This window comes from Mizuhopecten yessoensis, unplaced genomic scaffold (genome assembly GCF_002113885.1).
Source record: "Mizuhopecten yessoensis strain PY_sf001 unplaced genomic scaffold, ASM211388v2 scaffold8789, whole genome shotgun sequence".
Taxonomy (NCBI): Eukaryota; Metazoa; Mollusca; class Bivalvia; order Pectinida; family Pectinidae; genus Mizuhopecten; species Mizuhopecten yessoensis.
Genome location: NW_018407722.1, coordinates 56761 through 69781, shown reverse-complemented (window position 1 = coordinate 69781; position 13021 = coordinate 56761). Strand labels below are relative to the sequence as shown.

The 13021-nt window shown below is 36.1% G+C and overlaps 1 protein-coding gene across 2 annotated transcripts; it reads right to left on the bottom strand.

Annotated features, from left to right (window-relative positions):
- Positions 1 to 3698: 3698 nt before the first annotated feature.
- LOC110456531 (probable phytanoyl-CoA dioxygenase) lies at positions 3699 to 12290 on the bottom strand. 2 transcript variants are annotated; one of them, XM_021507321.1, is made up of 10 exons: positions 12162 to 12290; positions 11392 to 11432; positions 10427 to 10508; positions 9948 to 10029; positions 9321 to 9431; positions 8677 to 8768; positions 8330 to 8420; positions 7458 to 7587; positions 7021 to 7172; positions 3699 to 4392 (listed from the first exon to the last, which is right to left on the bottom strand). In XM_021507321.1, exons 2-10 carry the CDS (start codon positions 11408 to 11410, stop codon positions 4261 to 4263), a joined length of 891 nt encoding a protein of 296 aa, XP_021362996.1. In that variant the 5' UTR covers positions 11411 to 11432; positions 12162 to 12290; the 3' UTR covers positions 3699 to 4260. The 2 variants fall into 2 exon arrangements, with proteins under 2 accessions (XP_021362996.1, XP_021362997.1); XM_021507322.1 differs by lacking the exon at positions 10427 to 10508 and having other exon boundaries at positions 12162 to 12289.
- Between the last annotated feature and the right edge of the window lie 731 nt (positions 12291 to 13021).

The following is a 13021-nucleotide window of genomic DNA, read 5'->3' as shown; positions in this document are numbered from 1 at the left end:
AACTGTTACAAATAGTAACAAGATATATACGACCCTGATAAGCACCCTCCAAACGATTCATTGTGGCCAGGGAAAACTGTAACAAATAGTAACAAGATATATACGACCCTGATAAGCACCCTCCAAACAATTCATTGTAGCCAGGGATAACTGTTACAAATAGTAACAAGATATATACGACCCTGATAAGCACCCTCCAAACGATTTATTGAGACCAGGGAAAACTGTAACAATTAGGACCAAGAGATAAACGACCCTGGTAAACACCCTCCAAACAATTTATTGTGGCCATGGAAAACTGTTACAAATAGTAACAAGAGATAAACGACACTGATAAGCACCCTCCAAACAATGTATTGTGGCCAGGGAAAACTGTTACAAATAGGACCAAGAGATATACGACCCTGGTAAACACCCTCCAAACGATTTATTGTGGCCAGGGAAAACTGTAACAAATAGTAGCAAGAGATAAACGACCCTGATAAACACCCTCCAAACAATGTATTGTGGCCAGGGTAAACTGTTACAAATAGTAACAAGATATATACGATCCTGATAACCAGCTGCCAATAAAATGTTATTCTAATCAATCAGGAATACCACAAAATTAATAATAAAACTGGTTTATATATTTTATTTATTTGTGATAACTAATTTATTTTAAATAATATGCTGATATATACTACACATGTAAGTTTTTTGACATATACGTTCACGTAGTTTAGTAACACATCTTGTTAAAATGTTGGTCTATAAGGTGTCGTGCGATGTGATGTGTAGTTGGTTATGCTATATTTTGTTTTGTAATGCAATAATAGGGCAGAAGGCAGACAGTCAGCCAGGTAAACAGGCAGTAAGGTGCATACATTACTCATATCAGATTTTGATTAAAACTTTTTCTAAAACAGGTGCTCAATCTTAAACGTCTTTGAGTTTATTTCGACATAAATAGTTTCGAAAGCACGTTACAAAAACAAAATGGCACAAATAAAACGAGCATTCCCGGTAAGTGTGTTACAAATCACTTTGTACGTGTCTGTTGACGGATACAAATGCTATTCGTATATCTAAAAACAAACCGGCGGAACATATATCAATCATTTTTATTCTACTGATTTGTATCGACTTAAATCTTAATTGACACATAATAAATCATATATTGATTGATTAACCGGATTATCATGTATTTATCCAACACGCGTGTACACGAGAGTGTTTATGTTTATATCAGATTGTATTATTTAGTTATTGACCAATGTAGAATGCTAGCAGCAATCTAGAAATTAACATTTTAAAGCACCAAAATATAACACGTGTTATTAGGTTTCAATCATTCAGACTTTTCAAATGTATACAGCGAATAAGCCTACTCTTCTCAGTTCTAACCATAAGGTAGTCAAATGAATGTTGATAAGTTTTTTTTCTGATAGGTGAGGTTGTTGTAGCATATTGTTTCAGCAATTTATTTCAATTGAATTTAATTAATAAGGAATGTATTAATCGATACTGTAGTGAATTTGATACATGGGGAGACAAAAAAATTCACGAAAATGATTAGATGTAAAATTAAAAAAATGTGTAGAGGCGAGAACAAAGTGAATTAAACACTCTTTTCTATCCAGAAGTTTATCTGTAATCCTTTAGATAATTTCACTTATCATATGGGGAACTGATGCACCTCGATTTGAAGTTGATGTATATATAAGCGTACCATGTCTGACTGAATTATATCATATACATTGTAGCTCGCTGATTGGTCATGTACTAACACGTAAGTAACTATCCTACGCAGACATAACCATGATAAAGTTGATACGGTATGGAGACCCCTACATGGAGACCTCTGCAAAATAGAATCAGACCAAGTGTTTCAGAAGGGTACGCGTCTTCTGCTTCATCTACGACACCTGCCATGTAAATCTAAGTCAAAACCCGAATAATGTCACGTTCTCACATTGAGAACTCGGAGAGCCAGCGACAAGATGCTTTCACAGGGACTCCTGCAAAGCCTCGGAATCTAACACAAGCGAGGTAGGCCCGTAAGATTGCAACACGGAAGCGTGATTTGCATTACGCCTTTCGAAAAAAAAAATGCATGAGAAGGGCTTCCCTGGCTTTTCAGCAAGCACAACTCTCTCTACAATCAGGCAATGCAATAGTGTCCGTAGACACTTAAAAGACGTAGTCAGCAGCAGCTCTGTCCGCAGACACAACCACGCACTAATCAAGAAGATCGTCGAGCGTGGCCCGGATTTCGTGGCCAAGAAACGCATACCTGTCTCTGTTTCCATTCATCATTTCAAGCATCCAATTTTTTGTTGAATAATGGACCTGATGGATTTGGCCCACCATGAAAGTGAATCCAATTCAGTATGCTCTTGTTTTGTTGGCTGTCTGGCACATTCCTCAACAGTATCTATTATTATTTTGAATGGAACAACTAATTACACATGAAACTACATGTTGTTAAATATGGTTAATACGCATTAATTTATAGTACAGATTATCACTTATATTGTAATTCCTATGACATGTTTACAAATAAAGGATGCAGTCTACCTGTTGTTTGACATTCTGTACAAAATGATTAGTATGATGCACAGTGACAGTATTTTATATAAAAACCATTTACGAGTGTTATGTTAACCATAACTGTTTTGTTACTTGACCAATGAAAAAGAAAAAAGTTCCATGTCGAATGTGATGTTTACCGACAGACGACCGTCAACAATCCAGTACCAAAAACGCTTGATCATCGGGTTGCTTGTAATTATAGGTGCGCTCGATTACCTAACACGTGACCAGTCAACAGTTTCATGTGACCAGTCAACAGTTTCACGAGACCAGTCAACAGTTTATGGGTAACCAGTCAACAGTTTTACGGTAGCACACATTAGCTGTAGTTCGTTTGGTGAATTGTCTGGGAAACAGTCGAAATTGATTAATATGCATTTTTTTAGCGAGTCAGGAAACAATATATATTGACGCGAGGGCACGAAACAACACCTACAGACAGGCCATCCTCCTCACCCAGGATCCAACAGATATATTGTCTAGCAATGTCTATTTTGAGCTGACACAACCTTATTTTCCTGTAACTGAAGCATCGTACATTTGATTGTATTCGTGTGCTTGTATAATCTTGCAACTGAACGTCTGTGTGTGCTACCAACGTTTCAATTACATCAGTATGTCCAATCTGAAAACAGCAACATCATGTTATTAATTGTTTGTTTACCGTTTAGTGTAGTTTAGGAATCCCCACGATGATTCTGTTTTTATTTTATAAAAAATAAAGACACCTTAAAAGTAAAGATCGTTCAAATGTGGTAAATAGCATTATCACCTGCGCAAACACTCTCACTTTTCTGAAGATTTTCTTAAATCCCTTCCTTTTCGTTGTTCATCAGATCTTTTGTTCGTCTTTATATTTATCCTGTCTGTTTTGGAAGAATTGTCATTATTTCTGAAGGTATGTCTATAAAAAGTTACTTTCAAACACCAATAGGGAATATTCTAACTAACTCAACATCATATCTACACAAAGAGGGTTAAGTTTAGGTCAGATAAAAGCCTGAAACAGTTTTGTAAATGAGAAACAGGGCTATGTATTGACCTTAACGGGTCTCTACCTTTTTTCTATTACATGTTGGACAGTTCTCGGCAAATATCCTTCACACAGAGCCAACAACTGTTGATGCTGACAGCTTTATTGCTTTGTTAGTGAGTTATGTATTTGTTACAAAAAAATGCATGTACAGTTAATGAAGTACCTTTACGGTTAAGATTACTGACAAGTAAGAACATACTTTCACTATTGACACTAATATGGCATGTTTGTTTCAGTAATTATCAACAAATATAGTGCAAGTTATTTCTTTTTACAATATAACATTTATTTGGAATAACAGTGTTTAAACAAAAATAAATGAGAACGCAAAGCAGAAAACGGAAATTGTAGGGCTCGATCTCTGGACTTATCCACTGTCAAACTTACACTCTACCGATGCTTCTATGAAGTAACTAATATCAAAATGGACTAAGAAACATTACCAAGAGAAGCAGCTTTGAGGTACTTATACATAAGGTATTGTAATTTAACACAAGATTTGTTTTCTTTGAATGGAATTGCTATTTCAGGAATCATGAAAATGTCTTGGATCTGAGACACATGTAACGTATTAATCTGGTTATATACATGACTAACGCTGTATAGCATGTCTAATCAGTTTGCTTCAGGTGTAACAAACGGATTAGAGTTTAACACTCCTGTTGTGTCTGTGGACTCTCCCGAAAGGAAACCCTTGTTGTTTTAGACGAGCCGATCTCCATGAAATCTTTGTCTGTAAAGTCGCGGTAGTTGGTACAGTCCGCTACGGCGCTGTTGGAAACCTGTTTGAAGTAAGATGCATTTGTATATTGAATGGTGTGTTGTTTTAACGTGATTATTATTATTCTAATAGTTGGTTATCACCTCAAACATTATTTGTGGCTTCAACATGGATAACTAGATAAGTTCAGCACGAGTCACTAAAAATAGTATTTTCGGCATGTATTGGATTGCGGATCCTAGAATTGGAATGTGTATATCAAATCGTTTACTAGATAGTTTAAAACATTACCAGTAACAAAAAAAAAGCCCAGTATGGCATACACGGAGTTTTACAATTATTTACAACTAGAGTGTATGTAAATGGAATGAGTGTAGTGTTGAAGGAGGACTTGGTCGTTATCAGATGGTGGTGTATTTCACATTTACCTTTAGGATTGGTGTATACTGGTATATGTCACACCTACTTTTGGATTGGTGTTTACTGGTATATGTCACACCTACTTTAGGATTGGTGTATACTGGTATATATCATACTTCCCATTAGGATTGGTGTATACTGGTATAGGTCATACTTACCTTTAGGATTGGTGTATACTGGTATATGTCACACCTACTTTAGGATTGGTGTATACTGGTATATGTCATACTAACCTTTAGGATTGGTGTATACTGGTATAGGTCACACCTACTTTAGGATTGGTGTATACTAGTATATGTCACACTTACTTTAGGATTGGTGTATACTGGTATATGTCACACCTACTTTAGGATTGGTGTATACTGGTATATGTCACACCTACTTTAGGATTGGTGTATACTGGTATATGTCACACCTACTTTAGGATTGGTGTATACTGGTATATGTCACACCTACTTTAGGATTGGTGTATACTGGTATATGTCACACCTACTTTAGGATTGGTGTATACTGGTATATGTCACACCTACTTTAGGATTGGTGTATACTGGTATATGTCACACCTACTTTAGGATTGGTGTATACTGGTATATGTCACACCTACTTTAGGATTGGTGTATACTGGTATATGTCACACCTACTTTAGGATTGGTGTATACTGGTATATGTCACACCTACTTTAGGATTGGTGTATACTGGTATATGTCACACCTACTTTAGGATTGGTGTATACTGGTATATGTCACACCTACTTTAGGATTGGTGTATACTGGTATATGTCACACCTACTTTAGGATTGGTGTATACTGGTATATGTCACACCTACTTTAGGATTGGTGTATACTGGTATATGTCACACCTACTTTAGGATTGGTGTATACTGGTATATGTCACACCTACTTTAGGATTGGTGTATACTGGTATATGTCACACCTACTTTAGGATTGGTGTATACTGGTATATGTCACACCTACTTTAGGATTGGTGTATACTGGTATATGTCACACCTACTTTAGGATTGGTGTATACTGGTATATGTCACACCTACTTTAGGATTGGTGTATACTGGTATATGTCACACCTACTTTAGGATTGGTGTATACTGGTATATGTCACACCTACTTTAGGATTGGTGTATACTGGTATATGTCACACCTACTTTAGGATTGGTGTATACTGGTATATGTCACACCTACTTTAGGATTGGTGTATACTGGTATATGTCACACCTACTTTAGGATTGGTGTATACTGGTATATGTCACACCTACTTTAGGATTGGTGTATACTGGTATATGTCACACCTACTTTAGGATTGGTGTATACTGGTATATGTCACACCTACTTTAGGATTGGTGTATACTGGTATATGTCACACCTACTTTAGGATTGGTGTATACTGGTATATGTCACACCTACTTTAGGATTGGTGTATACTGGTATATGTCACACCTACTTTAGGATTGGTGTATACTGGTATATGTCACACCTACTTTAGGATTGGTGTATACTGGTATATGTCACACCTACTTTAGGATTGGTGTATACTGGTATATGTCACACCTACTTTAGGATTGGTGTATACTGGTATATGTCACACCTACTTTAGGATTGGTGTATACTGGTATATGTCACACCTACTTTAGGATTGGTGTATACTGGTATATGTCACACCTACTTTAGGATTGGTGTATACTGGTATATGTCACACCTACTTTAGGATTGGTGTATACTGGTATATGTCACACCTACTTTAGGATTGGTGTATACTGGTATATGTCACACCTACTTTAGGATTGGTGTATACTGGTATATGTCACACCTACTTTAGGATTGGTGTATACTGGTATATGTCACACCTACTTTAGGATTGGTGTATACTGGTATATGTCACACCTACTTTAGGATTGGTGTATACTGGTATATGTCACACCTACTTTAGGATTGGTGTATACTGGTATATGTCACACCTACTTTAGGATTGGTGTATACTGGTATATGTCACACCTACTTTAGGATTGGTGTATACTGGTATATGTCACACCTACTTTAGGATTGGTGTATACTGGTATATGTCACACCTACTTTAGGATTGGTGTATACTGGTATATGTCACACCTACTTTAGGATTGGTGTATACTGGTATATGTCATACCTACTTTTGGATTGGTGTATAATGGTATATGTCACACCTACTTTTGGATTGGTGTATACTGGTATATGTCACACCTACTTTTGGATTGGTGCATACTCGTATATATCATGCTTACCTTTTGGATTGGTGTATACTGGGCGTGGTGATGGGTCACGGCCGGGTTGTTTGTCCTCGTATTGTATGCCATGAGGTAAGCCCATCTCCTTTCAAGACTCTCGTTAGCAGCACTACAGTGCAGCAAGTTGCAGTGAAAAAATAAGGCGTCACCTTAGAAAGTCACAAAGGTAAATAATACAATAAAAATCATTTCCTGAATAGCAACACTTGAATTTCTTTTGACGTTTTTATCACTAACTATTAATAATTGCATCAAACGAAATTCATACGAAATATGCTTCTTGTTCGTTTAAAAATTTGTAGGATTTTTCACAACAACGAGTAAACTAACACCATGTAATTTAATCGAAGGAGGGGAAATTCCTTTCCACACTAAATATATGTTATTGTGTCATTGCTCAATGTAACAGTGTTGTTTCTACGCTTCAACCTTACCTGACTCCATCTCTACAAAAGCGGGTGGACACACCTTCTGTATTGCCTCAACTCTGTCAACGTTGGCTGCAGTTTGACCGCTGCTCATATCGTGGTCAATCCGGCCGCATTTGTGGGACCCAGGCAATATCTGTAAAATCAATCACGATCGTACCGATTACAGGTTAAGATAGACAGTTATATCAAAACAGTTTCTAAATTAAACGAACAGTATTTTCAGAAAATAACATATGAATAAAACTCAGTAAAAGTTAAAATAGTGATTCAAGTAAAGACGGTCGTGTCCTCCATCGAATGTGCCTTCCCTCTGTTTCGAGCACATAAAGGCAAATTTATCAAGATAAACAACACAAGTGGTTATTTTCTAGAATGTGATAACTGTGTATCATTTGTATTATGTGTTGTCATACCTGTAGTTAAATTGTTGTCATACCTGTGGTTAATTTGTTGTCATACCTGTGGTTAATGTGTTGTCATACCTGTGGTTAATGCGTTGTCAAACTTGTGGTTAATGTGTTGTCATACCTGTGGCTTCATGTGTTGTCATACCTGTGGTTAATGTGTTGTCATACCGGTAGTTAATGTGTTGTCATACCTGTGGTTAATGTGTTGTCATACCTGTGGTTAATGCGTTGTCAAACTTGTGGTTAATGTGTTGTCATACCTGTGGCTTCCTGTGTTGTCATACCTGTGGTTAATGTGTTGTCATAAATGTGGTTAATGTGTTGTCATACCTGTGGTTAATGTGTTGTCATACCCGTGATTTATTTATTGACATACCTGTGGTTAATGTGTTGTCATACATGTGGTTAATTTGTTGTCATACCTGTGGTTAATGCGTTGTCATACCTGTGGTTAATGTGTTGTCATACCTGCAAGCATCCGTTTGATTGGCAACATCTGTCAATAGCCACAAAAACCGTCATCATATCGGGAAACAAACAAGTGTTCTTATACCAGTATCTGGAAACAATGTATAGAAAAGCTTAAGATAAGAATGATCAATACATATGTAATTGACATTTGTATCAACACTTAAAGCAGTATTTCAAAGAACAAAGGGACTGACGGTTTGGTTTATCCGTAGTTTTGGTGCCACACGAACGAGCTCCCTCACAAAGATTTACCCGTAGTTTTGGTGCCACACGAACGGCCTCCCTCACAAAGATTTACCCGAAGCCTTGGTGCCACACGAACGAGCACCCTCACAAAGATTTACCCGTAGTCTTGGTGCCACACGAACGAGCCCCCTGACAAAGGATCCTTATACGTCAGTTTCGCATGGTAGTGATACACCTCATCTTCCAATAACTGAGGATCAACAGGCAGTATTACTAAATCTTGCAGTATTTTACATCTCTAATATTATTAAAGTTACTCTTGTTATTTCTAATACAAGAAATCTTTGAAAACACATTCTTATTAACACTATTTTGTCAAATTCTAATAACAGTGAATTCTATTTAAGTTGTTCTAAACATAATATGCTGCAAATATTATAAAGGGTTCCGCATATTCATTGTATTTATGAATTAATTTAGTTTGCTAATTACACCTGATCATTCTTATTCTATTTTGTTTTTGCAAGTACCACAAATTTTTTTTTTTCTATTCCGTTTTGTGAAAAAGAAGACCAAAAAATGTGCATGTTCTTTTTACGTTATGAAGAATATGTGTGGCAATGCATCTTCCTGCGTTCACGATTTCATTTTGATACCGTTTCATATTATTTCATAACTATCCTATTGTTATTGATGCATTCGTATTAGTGCATATAGCAGCCAAACAATGGTACGATGGGCACAATACGTTGTTTTCCTTTCAAGACATTATTAAATAGATCACACGATAGTCCTAACTTACGTCTTCGCATGTAGTAACGACCTTCTCGCACCGTGCCATCATTCCAGATACGTCACTTCCCGGACTGTTCCAGACCGCAAGTTTAGCTATCTTTCCTGTGCCATCGTCAATCTATGCACAAAATCATTCAGAAATAAAAAAAAAAATGTTACTTTGATAATGCACATGATATTTGATGTATTTATTTTATATTACTTAGTATTCCTCCCGATCTTTCAAATACTTAAGCTTACATCAATCTTTTTTAATTACGTGGATGGAATCGTGTAATTTGTTTTACTGTGTAACGAAACCAGAGAACAACACACATGTGATTTGGCAGATGACTCAATACCTTCATGTGCAAACCTACCACCTGTAAATATTCCAGACATTGTTTTTATTTGTATATTTAATATATGTATGCCAAAAGATAAAAATAATAAAAGCTACAATAATGTACTTTTATCCCCTTTAAACTTTAAATTCCCAGTTAAACAAGTATTTGTTGCTAATTTGCTAATAAAATAAATTGTTATCCGAATATTTTCTATGTCATGCATGAGAGAACGAGTCAAATTATAGATATTACAGTTGGTTTAAAATACTGTGAGTAAGGATAAACATAGAGTGTATAACTGTACTTACTCCCCATCCGTGATCCATGATGAGGTTCGTCTCCTCGAACACTTTCTGAAGTTTGTCTATCTCATTGTTATTAAACAACCCTCTGTGTGAAGTAAAGTTCGCCTATTGTTACTGATTTGTTGGCTTAACTGTAATCTGTTATACAATTTCTGAGGTTAAACTTACCATTGAAATAAACAGATAAAAGAGGAAAGAACGTGTCAAAGGTTATTGATTACGATTCTTCCGTAAATAAATTGTTTCTGGTAAGTATAAATTGTTTCTGGTAAGTATAAATTGTTTCTGGTAAGTATCAATTGTTTCTGGTAAGTATAAATTCCAATCAATTTAATTTGTATGTCTCTGAACGCCTTGTTATTGCAATACAATTGCTATGCATGGATTATTATTTCATGTTTGGCTGTCAAATTCATTGTTACCGGCAAAATATAATCTACCAGGGAGTAAGGTATGTGATTGATCATCACGATAACGCTTACTTGACTAAGATGTATCCTTGATCATCGAAACTCTTTTTCATATCTTTTGTAACTCGGAATCCCTCTGGTGTGAAGGTGTACACTAAATAAGAGATTGTCATATGTACAAAATGGAGTACAAACACTTGATTCCTACAAATTATCGAATCACCTCTGCACAGGAGAATTGTACGAGATCGGGAGTTAAGTCGAACCTGCTACATCTAGCTATAAGCAAATGTTGAACACCACCTAGTGTTCTTATTTACTACATAACTCACCACAAACTGAAATGTATGGATTCTTTCTTGCTATATTCATAACTTTCTGTCGTCGTGATGTTGAAATAGAAATAATTTCCCGTTTCCCGTAAAAAATAAATGATTTCCATAGAAATATTACTTCTTGCAATTCCTGACGATAATTTGTTTTGATACAGATTTAAAAAGCAGAATGCAAAACATGAAACTGCAAGAATACACAATGTACGATGTATATGCAATATGGTCTACAAAAGAGTGAATGTGTATTTGGTTGCTTAGCTGACTTTACGAAGATAGGCTTTCTGGGGTCCTTTCATTTTTGTTTATTTTCTCCAGTTCAATGAAACGTCAATACTTTGTCAACGCAGTGGATGAACTGGTAAGGTTGAAAAGGTTTGCCAAACGTGATTTATTTTTTTATTTTGAAAAGGGATTTGAACTCGGTGAGTGTCTGGTGCTGGTGTAAATTGACAGGATATGACATGCCAGACTCCAACATTGTCATACAACACATTACATTGTACATATAGTTCGTAGGTGGAATCTTATGTACTGACCTTTATATTAGACATCGTTTTATTATACGTGCTTTAAATTTTATATCTAAAAATTGTTTAAATCTTTGACCATGAAACTCAAAATTAGAGATGGCAGAAGATGATGTACGTGACCTAGAGTATAGTACTTGAGTGGACTTATCAACAAATTACATAACCGACGTACCTGCAGATAACGTCGCCATGTGCTGATGAGGTGGTGTAGTCCTGTAAATAGTCAAGTATATGTTAGTTCTAAATATATAACATACATAACGTGTGACAGAGAATAGATAGGTATATCATCACAATAAAAATAAGATATAATGTATATCAGGGAAATATAATGGGTAACACCATACGTAAATCATCACAAATAACACAATATAGAACGTGTACCATATACATATAACAGGCACCATACTTATGTCATCACAACTAACACAATATAGAACGTGTACCATAGACATATAACAGACACCATACGTATGTCATCGCAACTAACACAATATATAACGTGTACCATAGACATATAACAGGCACCATCCTATCTCATCCTGATCATGATAAAAACTAAACAAACGAATACCACATGAAGTATGAAGTCACTCTGTGTTTGAACAACTTGCTTTGTTTTGAATTACATAACAAAGATATATCAGATTGACTACCGTCATTATTAACCTATATATATAAAATATACTTAACATACCGAGCACAATATTAAGCCTGAATGTATGGACTATACTAACGTTTCGGGAACAGTACAGAACAAAGTGTCAGTCAAGTGTCATAAACGGCTAATTAATACACACCTTACACACACTTGGGAATTTTTACAACAATAAGTTTACTAAAATATTACCAATATAGCTGATATGATATGAATTATTTTAAAAACTTCGTATAAATAAAGATACAAAATATCTCCATACAGATCTAAGTATTACAACCTACCTTGTATAACTGTCCTAGATATCGTTGGGTAAACACCTGTTGGTTGATGACCTGACAACGTCAGTCTTATGTTATAACTGACTGTAGTAGGCGGGGTTATATACAGAGCCAATATAACACATATGATATGTGTTCGTCTGACGTTTTAGATTGCGCATGATCATTGCCCATACCACGGAATTAGATTATCTAAGGCCGTGCCCATAGGAAAATTTAAAGAGGGATTGAACTATATCCATTGGAGTAAAATTAAGTGCAATCTGAGTAGGTCATATCCAGGAGATGTCACGACCTTAAAGGGAGGACTTAGTTGTGACAACGTAACAACAAGTCACACAAATGAACATATTGGAAAAGAAATTCTCGTTTCTTTGTGTATAAGAATACCTTGAGGGTGTGACAGAGAACTTTTCTTTTACATCATCAAGATAGGGGATGATTATATTTCTCCCGTCCTATTAATTCATAAACGTGCTAATCGGCACGAGGCTATCTCTCCCTAGGGGATGACAAGCTGATCTTTCCCGGCTAAAACGGGAGACACATCTGTGAATGGTGGTAGAAAGAGCTGTCCAAGATGAGAAAGGGGTGAAGGAAATGTCTTTCTCTTACCCTGGACAGGTGTATCCGCATTTTTATCGGTGTGAGATTTCCTTGTCTCACCCTAGGGTTGAGACGGGGGGATTCCCCTATTCCTAACAATGGCATGACGTCACTTTAACAATACAATGACGTCACGTCAACAATCCATCAACGTCACGTCAACCCTGAATTTAGCATGTAACGTTACCATTACATTGTGCATATGATACACAATGAAAGAACAGGGTAAGAGAAAAAGAAACATTCACCCCGTTGTG

Coding starts and splice junctions, on each gene's coding strand:
- LOC110456531 (XM_021507321.1), bottom strand. Junction 7,588..8,329: donor AATCAAACGGATGCTTGCAG/GTATGACAACAC, acceptor TTGATTTTACAG/ATATTGCCTGGGTCCCACAA. Junction 4,393..7,020: donor AGTATACACCAATCCAAAAG/GTAAGCATGATA, acceptor TACTTCAAACAG/GTTTCCAACAGCGCCGTAGC.